Genomic DNA, 14,976 nt, shown 5'->3' on the forward strand with positions numbered 1-14,976 from the left:
CTTTTGTTAAACAACTATTTAATATCACTACATGAGATTTCAAATGCCTAGTATTTCAAAACTTAGGTTCTCCAAACGAGGAGAACCTAGGTACGTTTCTTTGGCACCATCAACCTTCATCTTTTCTGTGCTATGTCCAGAGCATTCCTGCTGTATAGACACTTACAGATTTTGTATAATTATATGTTCATTTTCACGTGTATCGATTTTACAGCTGTGTCTTTCATTTATTTAAGATCTGGACGTTGGTGGTTGGCTATGTGTTGACTGTTTCATTCAAGTGGAATGCAAGCACTGAACGCTACTTGAGAGCAGTTTCAATTCCTGTCTGGATTATATTGCTTTTTCATTTAGGTGGGTTCCTTCTTTTTTTTTTTTTTTTTTTTTTTAAGTCTAGCCTAAGGTCAGCAGAGGCTGACTGTGTGAATGAAAGTGAATTTTTTGTAGTGTTATATGTTGCATTTAACATTCTTTAATCTTTAGAAAATGTTATGCTTTAATCTTTCATTAAATTTTAATGAAAATGATGTGCTTTAAAATGTCTTTAATTATGTTCATTTTCCAAAAGGTCCTTTTAAAAGTCAATACATCTTAAAAAGTAGAGCACCCTTGGATTCTCGTATCATTTCTGAGTGTCATACTTAGGGGAAGATATAGATAAGCAGTCAACGATAAGAGGTGCTCAGAATCATGTGTGAGAACCAGTTAAAGGAACTAGAGATGTTTAGTCTGGATAAGAGGAGGGAACTGGGGCTCTAGGGTGGGAAGGAGATAGAGGTAAGGAGGATATAAGACATGAAAGCCTATTTCTCATATTTGAAGGACTGTCCTGTGAAAGAGTGCTTTAAACAGATCTCTGTAACCATGAGGGAGAGATGTCAGAGTCGTGAGTTAGCTTCAGAGAGACAAATCTCTTTTCCACATAAGGATGATTCATGTCAGAGCTGCTCAGAGTAATGGGTTCCTTGTTATGTTAGCTGGGTGGCTGCTCAGATGTTGATTTTTCAGCATGGTACTTATGGTTGAGACTTTCATCTCCCAAGTTTGAGCCAATGGAAACACTAAGTTCTAATTTAACAACACAATTCAGTAACCCAGAGCAGCAGATAGCCTTAAAGTAGTTTCTAGAGCTACTACTTATTGTTAAAAATAAAATAAAAAACAGCTATGTCTCTGTCTTTGTTTGACGTCAAACAAAGCATTATTCTCTAGCTTTGTTGAGTTGGAATGATAGAGGAATTTATTTGCAAGAACCCGTATGTCAGATATGACTCATTTTGAACTCAGGGAAGGCAGAGGAGGGAGGCAGGCAGGCAGGGATGTTTATGAGGTTCTAGGTGGACTCAGGGAAATGGTTATGGGTAGGGACCTGTTTCTTGGTGACTTGTAAACTTTTTTTTTTTTTTTTGAGACAGAGTCTCACTCCATCGCCCAGGCTGGAGTGCAGTGGTGTGATCTTGGCTCACTGAAGCCTCCACCTCCTGGGTTCAAGCAATTCTCCTGTCTCAGCCCCCCAAATAGCTGGGATTACAGGCATGTACCACCATGCCTGGCTAATTTTTTTTTTTTTTTTTTTTGTATTTTTAGTGGAGATGGGATTTCACCATGCTGACCAGGCTGGTCTCGAACTCCTGACCTCAAATTAGCCACCTGCCTCAGCCCCCCAAAGTGCTGGGATTATAGGTGTGAGCCACTGCGCCCAGCCAACTTGTAAACATTTTTGCATTATACACTAAGGAGGAGACATTGATGGTTTTGCTGTGCTCTTTTGGGCCATTCTCTTTCTTGGGAGAGAAAGTTCACGCCCAGTGGTATTTTCAAGAAACCAAGTCAGACTTTATGACTTTGAGATCTATGCCTAATTCTGGTCATTCTGGGGTGAAGTAGATGGTTTGAGTTCGGGATGGTTTTAGACTTTTGATATACGTTACAATAGACTCTCTTTAATAGAACCCCATTAAAGGTAGGCAGGCATGTACCCTATCCATTTGACCAGGGGCCTCTGAGAGCAGGGATGAACTTAATTTTGAGAAATCTTGAAGTTTATCTAATGGACTTAAATTTTTTTTTTTTGCCTGGTAAGTAATTCTGTAACTAATATATATACCAGATTGTTCTGTCAAACTACAAAACTGAGTTTTGTAAAAACAAGTACTAGGTTTTTATTTCACTAAAAATGTTAATTCTTAATAATTTGCAGCATCCCTGGCTGGCTCATGGAGAATTCCAGTATTCCTGGTTATTGTTTTCCTGATGTCTGTGGGTACCCTCTATGAAAAACAGAATGGAAAAGAGTCTTCTGGTAAGAAATAGGGCATTCTATTAATACTACTCTTTGAAGTATTTTGGAGAGTAGCTTTTTAAAAAATGCTATGATGAAACAGCTTTGAATCTATTTAAAAACCTATGGTGGTTTCTGAGTGGAAAATAAATTGTTTAAAATATTTTAGGTTGTTAGACCATGATTTGTTTTGGTATTATTTTATTGAGGCATGTATAACTTAAAGTTAACCATAAGCCATTGTATTTTAATTTTATTAAAATATTTTATTTTTATTAAATAAAATATTTTTATTTTATTTTTTAGTGACAAGGTCTTGCTCTGTTGCCCAGGCTGGAGTGCAGTGGCACAATCATAGCTCACTGTAACCTTGAACTCCTGGGCTCAGGGGTTTTCCAACCTTATCCTCCCGAGTAGCGAGTGCTACAGGCGCAGTAATCACGTAAAAATGGCCTACAGGCCATGCGCAGTGGCTCACGTCTGTAATCCCAGCACTTTGGGAGGCCAAGGCGAGCGGATCACGAGGTCAGGAGTTCGAGACCAGCCTGGCCAATATGGTGAAACCCCGTCTCTACTAAAAATACAAAAATTAGCCGGGCATGGTTGGCGTGTGCCTGTAGTCCCAGCTACTCGGGAGGCTGAGGCAGAAGAATTGCTTGAACCCAGGAGGTGGAGGTTGTAGTGAGAGCCGAGATCGCACCACTGCACTCCAGCCTGGCAACAGAGCGAGACTCCGTCTCAAAAAAAAAACAAAACAGGCATACAATATATCACAATGTTGTGCAACCATGACCTGTATCTAGTTCCAAGACATTTTCATTACCTCAGAAAGAAACCCTGTACATATATCAGTACTTCATTCCTTTTTATGGCTGAATAATATTCCATGGTAAGAGCACACCACATTTTGTTTATTTACTCATCAGTTGATGGATATTTGGGTTATTTCTACCATTTGTCTATTGTGAATAGTGCTGCTATGAACTTGTGTGCAAGTATTTATTTGAATACACGTTTTCAGTTCTTTATTTACCTATGAGTAGAATTACTGGGTCGTATGGTAATTCTGTGTTTAATTTTTTAAGGAACTGCCAAACTGTTTTCCACAGCAGATGTACCATTCAGATTTCTACCAGCAGTGTATGAGGATTCTAATTTCTTTGCATCCTTGCCAACACCTATTATTTTCCACTTTTTGTTAATGGCCAGTCCAGTGGGTGTGAAGTGGTATCTCGTTATGGTTTTCATTTGCATTTCCGTAATGACTAATGATGTTGAGCATCTTTTCATTTGCTTTTTGGCCATTTGTTTCTCTTCTTTGGAGAAATGTCTATTCAAATTCTTTCCCCTTTAAAAAAAATTAAATTGTTTGCCTTTTTGTTGTTGCGTTTTAGGAATTCTTTACATATTCTAGATACTAGACTCTTATCAAATATATGATTTTTAAATATTCCATTGGTGGGTTGTATTTTTACTCTCTTGATAGTCTCTTTTGATGCAAAGAAATTTTTTTGATGAAGTCCAGTTTGTCTACTTTTTCTTTTATTGCTTGTGTTTTTGATGTCATCTGACAAACAATTGCCAAATCCAAGGTCGTAAATACTTACCCTTAAGTTTCCTTTTAAGAATTTTATATTTTTATCTCTTATATTTAGGTCATTGATCCGTTTTGAAATAATTTTTGTACATGATGTGAGGTAAGGGTCCAGCCTCATTCTTTTGCCTGTGTATATTCAGTTCTCCCAGCACTGTTGAAGATGGCCTTGGCACCCTTGTCAGAAATCAGTTGACCATATATATATGGGTTTATTTCTGCCCTTTCTGTTGTGTTTCACTGATCTATATGTCTCTCCTTATGTCAGTTAACACATTCTTTTGATTAGTGTAGTTTTGAAATTGAGAAGTGTGAGTTCTCCAACTTTGTTCTTCCTTTTCAAAATTGTTTTGACTATTTTGGGGTCCCTTGCATTTCCATATTTATGATCAGCTTTCCTGTTTTTACAAAAAAGCCTTTTGGGATTTTGATAGGGATTGCATTCAATCTAGAGATCACTTGTGGGCGGGGGGGAGCATTGCCATCTTTACAATATAAAAAGGCAAAACCACAAAAACCTTACAATTTATGAGCGTGGGATGCATTTCCATTTATTTCGTTACTCTTTAATTTTTTAGTGTTTTTTTTAATTTCTAATTTTAATTTTTGTGGCTACATAGTAGGTGTATGTATTTATGGGGTACATGGAATGTTTTGACACAGGCATGTAATGTGTAATAATCACATCAAGTAAAATGGGGTATCCATCCCCTCAAGTATTTATCCTTTGTTATAAACAATCCAATTATACTCTTAGTTATTTTAAAATATACAGTTAAATTATTGACTATAGTCACCCTGTTATGCTATCAAATACTAGGTCTTACTCTTTTTAATTTTTTTTTTCTTTTTTTGAGATGGAGTCTCGTTCTGTTGGCCGGGCTGGAGTGCAGTGGCATGATCTCAGCTCACTGCAGCCTCCACCTCCTGGGTTCAAGCGATTCTTCTGCCCCAGCCTCCCGAGTAGCTGGGATTACAGGCACCCGCCATCATGCCTGGCTAATATTTGTATTGTTGTAGAGATGGGGTTTCACCATGTTGGCCAGGCTGGTCTCGAACTCCTGATCTCTGGTGGTTCGCCTGCCTTGGCCTCCCAAAGTGCTGGGATTACAGGCATGAGCCACCACGACCTGTCCATTTTTAAAAACTTTTTGGTACCTATTAATAACCACTTCCAGCTTCCCCGTACCTTCTCACTATCCTTCCCAGCCTCTGGTAACCATCCTTCTGCTCTCTATCTCTGAGTTCAATTGTTTTGATTTTTAGATCCCACAAATAAGTGAGAACATGAGGTGTTTGTCTTTCTGTGCCTAGTTTATCTCACTTAGCTTATATGGCCTGCAGTTCCATCCATGTTATTGCAAATGACAGGATCTCATTCTTTTTTTTTGGCGGAGTAGTACTCCATTGTGTATAAGTACCACATGTTCTTTATCCATTTATCTGTTGATGGACACTTAGGTTTCTTCCAAATTTTGGCTATTGTGAACAGTGCTGCAACAAACATGGGAGTCAGCAGTGTTTTGTAGTTTTCTTTGTATATGTCTTAGACCTTTAATTTATTCCTTATTCTTTTTGATACTATCATGTGGAATTGTTTTCTTAATTTTCCTTTTGGATGGTTTATTGCTGCTGGGTAGAAATACAACAGATTTTTTGCTTGTTGATCTTGTGTCCTGCAGCTTTGCTGAATTTATTAGCTTCAGTAGTTTCTTTGGTATATTCTTTAGGATTTTGCATATGTAAGTTCAGTCATCTGCAATAGGGATAGTTTGACTTCTTCCTTTCTAATTTGCATGCCTGTAATTTATTTTTCTTGCCTGATTGCTCTGGTTGGAATTTCTAGTACAAAGTTGAATAGACCATGTGCTTTTAAAGATTATTTTGAAGTACCCTGGCTGTGAGTGACCTATATCTGCAAATAGTTTGTTAAAGGTAGAGGTCTCTAATGAGTTGTAAGTGGGGAGGTTGTCAGGATATAGTAGTGGTCCTCAAATCATCAGACCAGACTTCTGGTTACCCAGCCGTGTGGAAGCAGCTGTGACTGGAGAGGTAAATCTGAACACAAAGCTTCTACAGTTGACCAATACTTTGCTCCTTGCTTCTTTCTGATGGTGATAATAAACTCCAAGAGCAGATTACTAGCTGCAGTATGTTTTAAAAAGAATTAATTTCTCAGATAATATGTGTGTTGCAGTAAAGTTAGGAAATACAGAGAAACAAAAGGAAGAAACTAAAAATCACTCAAAATCTCACTGTCTACAGATTATACCAAAATGTTAACTAATAGTTGTTTTGCCTTTAGGCTTTTAAAAACACAAAAAAACTAGATCACAGTGAACATTCTCTTTTGTAACCCACATTTTAAACTTAATTATGTCATGAGTAACTTTCTGTGTCAATGAATACACTTATACAGCATTATTTTTAACATCTTCATTTTATTCTAATCATGAGGCTGTTTGTGGTACTCTGGTGTATTTGTACAGGTACCTTGTAAAAGTTTTTAAAAATTAATTTGCTTTTTATTATTTTATTTGATAAATGAGTAGTATCTAACAATTGTAAGCCATAGTTTTATTTGTAAATATATATTTAGAATTTTAAAATTCCTGAAACAAAGTAACCATAACTATATATCTCTCTGACAGTGGAAAATAGGGAAGATTTTATTTTATTTTATTTTATATTTTGGTGTCTAAGTTTTCTTTGTTCAGCCTGCCTTCCTGGTTATAATCTGTTAGACTCTGTGGTTATATATCTGACTAGTGGAAGTAAATTTCCTGTTTTGGCAACTGCTGTAGAAAGCTTGGCAGTTTCGACTTGTTTCTCTGGTTAGTTTTATCTCCTTTGTTTTCGTTCACCTAATGGCAAGTGACTCAGACAGCTCTGCTTACCCTTTACCTCTTATGCCAGAATGGTTTCCCCTTTTGTCTGCTTTTGTCCAGGGCCAAGTAAATAATTGTTATAAGAATATAAGTAATGCAAGTCTAAACCAAAGGTTGCGGTTGGGTTTTCTCTACGGTGTAAATTCTAGTCATCTCATGACAGCAGCCTAGAAAACTGTAAGGGTAAGACTTCTAAGACCAGTTTTTGAGCAAGGGGAAAAAGAAGACCATGGTCGATTATGAATACTAGCCATAAACTTAGAATAGTGATGTGCTGATATGCAAGCCAGATTGCTGTTATTTGTATTACAGGCTATGACAAGGAAGGAAATCACAGACACACACAATAAATGTTGAGTACAGATTTGGAAATCTTGGTTTTATTTATTTTGTTTAACTTTCATTTCACCCTGTGTCAAGATAGGTGATTATTGATCTAGAATCCCTTTCTGGACTTCTAGTCTAAATAATCCTCATCATAAAATAAATCTTTTAAGTGTTTCTTTTTCCTAAATTTCTGAGTATTTTTTTCTTCTTGCCCCTAAGAACGTCGTTTCTTTTTAAGAATCAGAAAGAAAATGTGGCACATATACACCATGGAATACTATGCAGCCATAAAAAATGATGAGTTCATATCCTTTGTAGGGACATGGATGAAATTGGAAACCATCATTCTCAGTAAACTATCGCAAGAACAAAAAACCAAACACCGCATATTCTCACTCATAGGTGGGAATTGAACAATGAGATCACATGGACACAGGAAGGGGAATATCATGCTCTGGGGACTGTGGTGGGGAGGGGGGAGGGGGGAGGGATAGCATTGGGAGATATACCTAATGCTAGATGACGAGTTAGTGGGTGCAGTGCACCAGCATGGCACATGTATACATATGTAACTAACCTGCACAATGTGCACATGTACCCTAAAACTTAAAGTATAATAAAAAAAAAAAAAAAAAAAAGAATCAGAACTCAAACCATCTGGTGTGTAATGGGACAGCCCTTCTCTTGTACTTACAGTCAGTTTCCTGCTGTAGATGTCACTGTAATATAGGTAGGTACAGGAATGCTTTAGTATACTGCCACAACAGTGTGTGCATCGGCTCTTTCCTTGTCATTTCCAGTGTCCCGTTGTATCACTTGCTCTTGTTTTCCAGTCACTTGTGTGGGTATCTTTCTCTATGTCTTCTGAGCTTTGAAGGTTTTGTGCTGTGGTTCACTAGACTCACAGAATTAGCCCTGGATTTCATCAGAATTCAAAGCCTGAGTTTGGTTCCTAGACCCAGAGTACTCTTCTATTTATTTATTATTCTTATTTTATTTTGTTTTTAGAGACTAAGACTCGCTCTGTTGCCCAGGCTGGAGTGCAGCGGTGGTGTGACCATAGCTCACTGCAGCTTAACTCCTGGGCTCAAGCGGTGCTCCCACCTCCGCCTCAGAAAACTCTTCTTGTGGATCATTGCTGAGTTAGTTTCAATGGTTGCTTCTGAACCCAAGGGTCTTACTCAGTGGTTTTCTCTTAGACCTGAGAAGTTCTAACATAGTATTTCCCAAAAGCTTAAGATAATAAGGGAAAAATATTTAAGTGCCTGTCATGAGCCAAGAACTTTCAAGTGCTTTTAAATGTGCTATCTTTTTAAATCCACAAGCAAACAAAACAGAACTCAAACAAATAAATCTTTGTAAGATAGATGGTATCTTTATTTACAGATGAAGATACTTCTAGAGATTAACTGACTAGCCTGCAGTCACACAGGTGACTAGTGGAGCTAAGATTTAAACTTAGGTCCTTGGCCAGGCATAATGGCTCATGCTATAATTCCAGCATTTTATGAGGCCAAGGCGGGAGGATTGCTTGAGCCCAGGAGTTCAAGACTAACCTTGCCTGGTCAAGATAGTGAGACCCTGTCTCTACAGAAAATAAATAAATACATAAAAATAAAATAAAATAAAAATTAGCTGGGTGTGGTAGTGTGCATCTATAGTCCCAGCTACTGGGAGGGTTGAAGATGGAGGATTGTTTGAACCCAGGAGGTCAAGGCTGCAGTGAGTAGTAATCATGCCACTGTACTCCAGCCTGGGCTACAGAGGTGAGACCCTGTCTTAAAAGTAATAATAATGATAATAAATAAATAAACATAGGTTCTTGACCCTAAGCCCAGTGTTCTTTCCCCTCCCCAGGCTCTTTGAGTAAGTGTCAGTCATCCTGAAAAAGTATTGAGTACTCATCCTTCTTGCATCAGTTGTAGTTGTCAGCTCCTTCAGTTTTCCATATTGGTCCTGTTGACTTAACACAACTACATGACCTAGCTTCCTTGCCTCCTAGATCCCAGAAACCTTACTTAGTAGAAACCTTATGGCTTAGTGTGTTTTGTCCCGCTGTGACAGAGTAACACAGACTTGGAAACTTACAATGAACAGAAATTTATTGGCTCACAGTTCTGGAGGCTGAGAAGGCCAATGTCAAGTTGCTGGCATCTGGTGAGGGTCTTCTTGCTGTATCATCACGTGGTACAAGGGTGAGCAAGAGAGGGCTGGGGCTGAACTCACCCTTTTATAATGACATTAATCCTACCCATGAGGGCTGAGCCCTGATGGCCTAATCACCTCTTAAAGGTCCCACCTGTTAATACTGTGGTAACGGCAATTAAATTTAACATAAGTTTTGGAGCACAAACACTCAAATTATAGCACCTGGAATCCACGTTCAGTATGTTCCCTTGGCGTCTGAGGAAAGAGGGACACTAGCATTCTTATCTCCTATAAGTAAGGCTGTGTTAGACTCTTTAAAAATACTCTTAGTTTTTTTTAAGCAGTCTAGTGAGATTGGTGTTATGCTTATTTTACAAATGAAGAAACTTAGGCTCAGAGAGCCATTTTCTCTGAGTATAAGAAATTTCTTCAAAAGTTAGTGAAACAATCATCAGATATATCTATAATAGCCTGGATACCCAGCCTGAGAAGTACCAGTAAGTACAGCTGAGTGCTGTTCCTCCTAGCATTGGTAATTGTTTGTAAATGACTAGAAATGTCTTTGCAGAGATGAATCCTGATAGTTGCCTTACTTGTTTTGGGATAGCATGAGATATGAATGAACAAGTTTGGTTCAGTCAAGCCCAAATTGGAAAAAGGGAGCAAACCAAATGTTTTACTGCTCCCCTCCCAGTCCCCAGTTCTGATACTGCAAGTTAAACAGGCCTAGAGAAAAGTCTACTGGTCCATCTCCAGGCCCTTGTGACGTGATACTAGAAGCCATTGAGAGGGAGTTGTATTTTCCACATTAGTAATGGAAACAGAAGCCTTCTTCAAAGGGAACTTTGCAGGCTGGGGAGGTGTTATTTGGTATGCAGTGCCTGCTTCCAATAAGCATGTTTGGATGTATTTCTGGTAACTGCTGCTATCCCTGTGAAAAAGAATGGAGTGGATCAAGAAGTATCTCCTTATTTAGACTGGATTTAAAGTATATTTACCCATGCTTATTAAAAAAGTTAGTCTGCTCATCGTTGAGTTGCTGTATTAACAGACACTATCTGACCTGTGGTCTCTTTCTTGTGTGCCGGACTCTGAGTTTCTGCTCCCTGGTGCTAGGCTGCTAATGTCAGTAGCATGCTTGTTTGGATTTGTGTAGATCCCTGTTATTTGGCTTCTGCTTAATGCTGGCCCCGTCTCTGGGTAGATTGATACCTGAAACCTTGGATGTTCTTTCCTTTTTTTTCTTTAGTCCTTGAGTCCCAAGATTATGTTCCCTTGTTTATGTGCCTATTTTTAGCTGTGGCTTTTAAATACAATACCATTCTAATACCACAACTTGGCCAAGATTCTCAGTCCTGGCATTGTTCTGTTCAGTTTATCATCTCCCTGCCTGGACTGTTGTTTTTTGGTTTTTTTTTTGGACTCTGATTCCAGGCCAATTCTTTGTGGTTTTTGAAGTGCTGAAGGGTATCACTGAGACAGAAGTCATTAAAATACAGATCTGTTGGATAAAAGCAGTTTGCCAAATCTTATATTCATAATTTTCAAATACTTTGTTTATTTTCTCTGTGTGCTACTCCTTTCATGCTTTTGTGAAGTTTGAGGTGCTCGAAAAATGTGCTGAGTCATTTGTGTATTAACTAGAAAAATAGTGCAGTTTCCATTGATGTAGCTAGGCTTTACTGCATATTTACTGCATATTTTAGTGCCATTAGCAAGTTGGAGAGTTATTCCTTAAGCCACAGTTTTGAAGATTTAATTGATTGGGTTTAGCTTTTTCTCGAATCTTTCAGTGCCTACTCTACAGATACAAGATATTTTGCTTAGCTCTGTGGGGAGATCTAAAAATGTCTACTAAGGGAAGATAGATGGCTATACTATAAAGTAGAAAGGGGAGGAGAGGTACAAAGAAATACTACAGAAGGGTTAGTGGCTTCTGCTTCTAGTTTATACTGTCAAAGCCAATAGATTGATATTGACGATGATGATAGCTAACATTTATTGAGTACTTCCTACATACCCAGCATTGTTCTAAACTTTATTTATTTATTTATTTTTCAAGACGGAGTCTCGCTCTGTCGCCCAGGGTAGTGCAGTGGTGCCATCTTGGCTCACTGAAGCCTCTGCCTCCCAGGTTCAAGTGATTCTTCTGCCTCAGCCTCCCAAGTAGCTGGGATTACAGGCATGTGCCACCATACCTGGCTAATTTTTTTGTATTTTTAATAGAGACGGGGTTTCACCATGTTGGCCAGGCAGGTCTGGAACTCCTGGCCTCAGGTGGTCTACCTGCCTTAGCCTCCCAAAGTGCTGGGATTGCAGGTGTGAGCCACTGTGCCCAGCCAGCATTTTATATGTATTATTTCACTTCATTCTCACATGAGATACGAATTTATGTAAGCCTCATTTTTACACATGAGGAGACTGGGACATCTTGACGTTAACTAACTTGCCTATAGCCATGTAAGTAGTAAGAATAGACCTGGGATTTGAACCTGGGGAGTCTTCTTTCCTCACCTGTGCTTCCAGCCACTGAATTGTGCTGCTTCCTCATAGCAAATGTGAGACCTTTTATGCCCTGGTCCCAACCTCCCTCTGCATTCTTATGCCACTCTGCTCTTCTCATTCACACTATCTTCCAGTCTTATTGAACTTCCTAGAGTTCTTTGAAGAGGACACCTCTGCTTTTTCTTGCCTTTGTGTCTTCATATTTGCTTTTTTGTCTTCCTGAAACACTTTTCTACCCCTGCCCTCTAAGACACCAGTCTCTCAGGAGCTTCCTCTCCAAGATAGAACTGTTCTGTCATCTTTATCTAGCTCACTTTTGTTAAAATGGATTTAAAGGATGGCATCTTTCAATATTCTTGTCAGACAGCTCCTTTGGAAACCCTTCCCAGACCTCCCTGCATGGATTTGATTTCCACGCTGCTCCCTAACAGTTTACACTTACTTTACATTAGCTCTTAAGTATCAGACTGAATTTGAGACCAGGGGCTTAGTCTCTTATATCAGCATATAGCCTAGTCGCCTATTTGGTGAATGAATGCTTAGTAGGCATTTAGAAATGTAAGATAAAATGCAGCTGAACTGAAAGTCCATTATTTGAAGAGCTATCCAATGATCTTGTTATTTTGCAAAAACCATCAAGGGACTTACTTTTCTTACAGTGTCTCAAGATGAGTAACCACTTAATTAAATTACTTTTGAAGAGGCCAGTTCAGTAATTCAAGACCCTTGACTAGTCTGTAATCTTATGTAAGAGAGAATTCTTAATTTAAAAAATTTTTGACCTGAAGGTCTTTGTTTTTCCTTTTTCTACTGTACTGTCCCAGGCCATTAGGTGTTCCCAAACTTTGCTCTTGAGTGGGGCCTAAGAGATCCCTCCTGGGTGTACTGCTGCAAAGCTAAGTCTTGCCCCATCTCTGGTGTAGGTCAGTTTGTTTGTGGAACTTTTTTTTTTTTTGAGACAAAGTCTCACTCTGTCACCCAGGCAGAGTGCAGTGGTGTGATCTTGGCTTATTGGCATGATCTCAGCTCAATAATACGATCTCGGCTCACTGCAACCTCTGCCTCCTGGGTTCAAGCGATTCTCCTGCCTCAGCCTCTTTAGTAGCTGGGATTATAGGCGTGTGCCACCATGCCCAGCTAATTTTTGTGTTTTTAGTAGAGACGGGGTTTCGGCATGTTGGCCATGCTGGTCTCGAACTCCTGACCTCAGGTAATCCGTCTGCCTTGGCCTCCCAGAGTGCTGGGATTACAGGCATGAGCCACTGCACCCAGCCTGTTTGTGGAACTTCTATCTGAAAGTCTCAAAATAACTCTAATATGTCAAGAATCTTCATCCAGCTCTGCTACATTTTCTCTACCTAACCATAGTCTGGAAACCGGGATACCTTCGTCTCTTTGATTCCCTTCATTGCTTCCTCATCAAGTGTGGTCCGCTTTGACTCTTCTACGTCTCTTTAACACAGCCGCTTTTCCCTGTTTCCCCTGTTGTGGCTGTAGACCACACTGGCATCATGTCTTGCCTATACTACTGCAACAACTTATCTCCCTGTACCCATTACCATTATAGGTCCCCTCTAGTCTCTTTTTCTCCAGACAAGCAAGAATGGTCTTATATCTCAAATGGGTTATTTATTTACAGGGTGGTGAGAGGGGTGAGAGGCAGTTGAGTGTGGTTATAAAAGGTCAACATGAGAGATCCTTATAGTGATGATGTTGTTCTGTATCTTGTGTCAGGGGAAACTGGACAAATTGTGGTACACTGGGATTATTTCTTGCAACTGCATGTGAGTATACTTTTATCTCAATAAAATTTCAGTGAGAAGAAGACTACTATCCTGTTTGAAACTCTTCAGTGCGTTCTTCTTCCTCTTAGAATAAACACTAAAGTCCTTCATGTGGTGTTCTGTGATCTGCATCATCTGGCTTACCTCTCCAGCCTTGTTTATCTGATACCAGTTTCTTACTAGCTGTCTGTGTTCCAGACACACTGACCTTCTTTCACTGTCTTTAACATGCCGGGTTCTTCTCACAGCTTTCCTTCTGCCCAAGATGTTGTTAGGATGTCACAAGATACCCAACATTTTTTTATAGCAACCATAATTTCTATACACACGTTTATTTGTGTGGTTATTTAATTCATACCTTTACTGTACTCCCTGGGGGCAGGGTCTGTGTCTTTATCCCCAGCACACAGTACATGTAAGAAATGAAAGACACTGTTTTTCTCTGTCAGCCCTTGCTGTCTTATTGGCATTTCAGGAGGACCTTGGATACACAGGCCAGGAGAGTAAGGTCCTAATCCAGAAATCTAACTTACGCTTTCCTCTCAGACCATGAGTTTGAATTTCTCTCATATTGAGAGATATGATACCCTATCTAAAAATGAACTCTTTCAAGTCACAGGGGCATTTATTAGAGGAGGGACAGGGTATGACTGAGCAAGGTGAGTACTCTTATCCTGATGTCTGAATCTACCAAAGATCCACCTCAGGCTCTGGCTTGCTGCTTTCTGGGAGAGGGCTAGCTTTGGATATTTGGGTATGTGGAGTTAATTAACTTGGAGCTGAAATTCATCAGCTTTCTGAAGGATCATGGCTCTTTTCATTGGGGTGACAGAATCCTATGTTGCCATACCGAGTCTTGGCCTACCAAAAGTAATGTCTCAGTTGTATGAGTGTGGGTGTATGATTTGGTGACTAGGAATTGCTAGTGTTCTTAGTTGTGAACAATAGAATCTACCCCAGGTAGTTTAAATAAATAGTAGGAGGTATTGGTTAGCATTTACAATTTTTGCACATGGAATTTCTGGAAAGACCAGACAATTAATCTTGGAATCTGACACAGGTGGAAGCAGTGCAATCAGGAGAAATGCTCAGTGACACTGAAGGACTGTTTGGGCAGAGGGCCACGGCTGCTGCTGCTCGCCGTGAAGTTAGAGATCAGACATCAGAACTTCTGCTAAGTTGCTGCGGAAAAACCATATGCCTTCCTGACTGACTGTGTTTGATACAAGAGCTCTGGCTTCCAAATTACAGTGTGCCACTTCAGGCTCTCAAGTCCTGCACAGGTGTACCTGCTTGGTAGAAACTGTGTCACATGTGAGACCTCGGCTGCAGGGGAATCCAAGAAATACAATTTTTTTAGCTCTCCACTCTAGTGTGCAAGAAAGTGTGCTAGAACCTGATGCTATGTGAGCTATTCTTCCTTGTCTGCTATAGAAGGTTAAAGGTTGA

General features: G+C 39.4%; 1 protein-coding gene across 8 annotated transcripts in view; it reads left to right on the forward strand.

The window, feature by feature from the left end:
- TMEM245 (transmembrane protein 245) overlaps window positions 1-14,976 on the forward strand; it is a 107,259-nt gene that overhangs the window by 11,181 nt on the left and 81,102 nt on the right. For all 8 annotated transcript variants that reach the window (XM_016961396.4, XM_001144114.8, XM_016961400.4 and 5 more), the window contains exons 2-3: window positions 237-354; window positions 2,201-2,302. In XM_016961396.4, coding sequence (XP_016816885.3) covers window positions 237-354; window positions 2,201-2,302 — 220 coding nt within the window. The remainder of the gene's footprint in view (window positions 1-236; window positions 355-2,200; window positions 2,303-14,976) is intronic.

Source organism: Pan troglodytes, chromosome 11 (genome assembly GCF_028858775.2).
Source record: "Pan troglodytes isolate AG18354 chromosome 11, NHGRI_mPanTro3-v2.0_pri, whole genome shotgun sequence".
Classification (NCBI taxonomy): Eukaryota; Metazoa; Chordata; class Mammalia; order Primates; family Hominidae; genus Pan; species Pan troglodytes.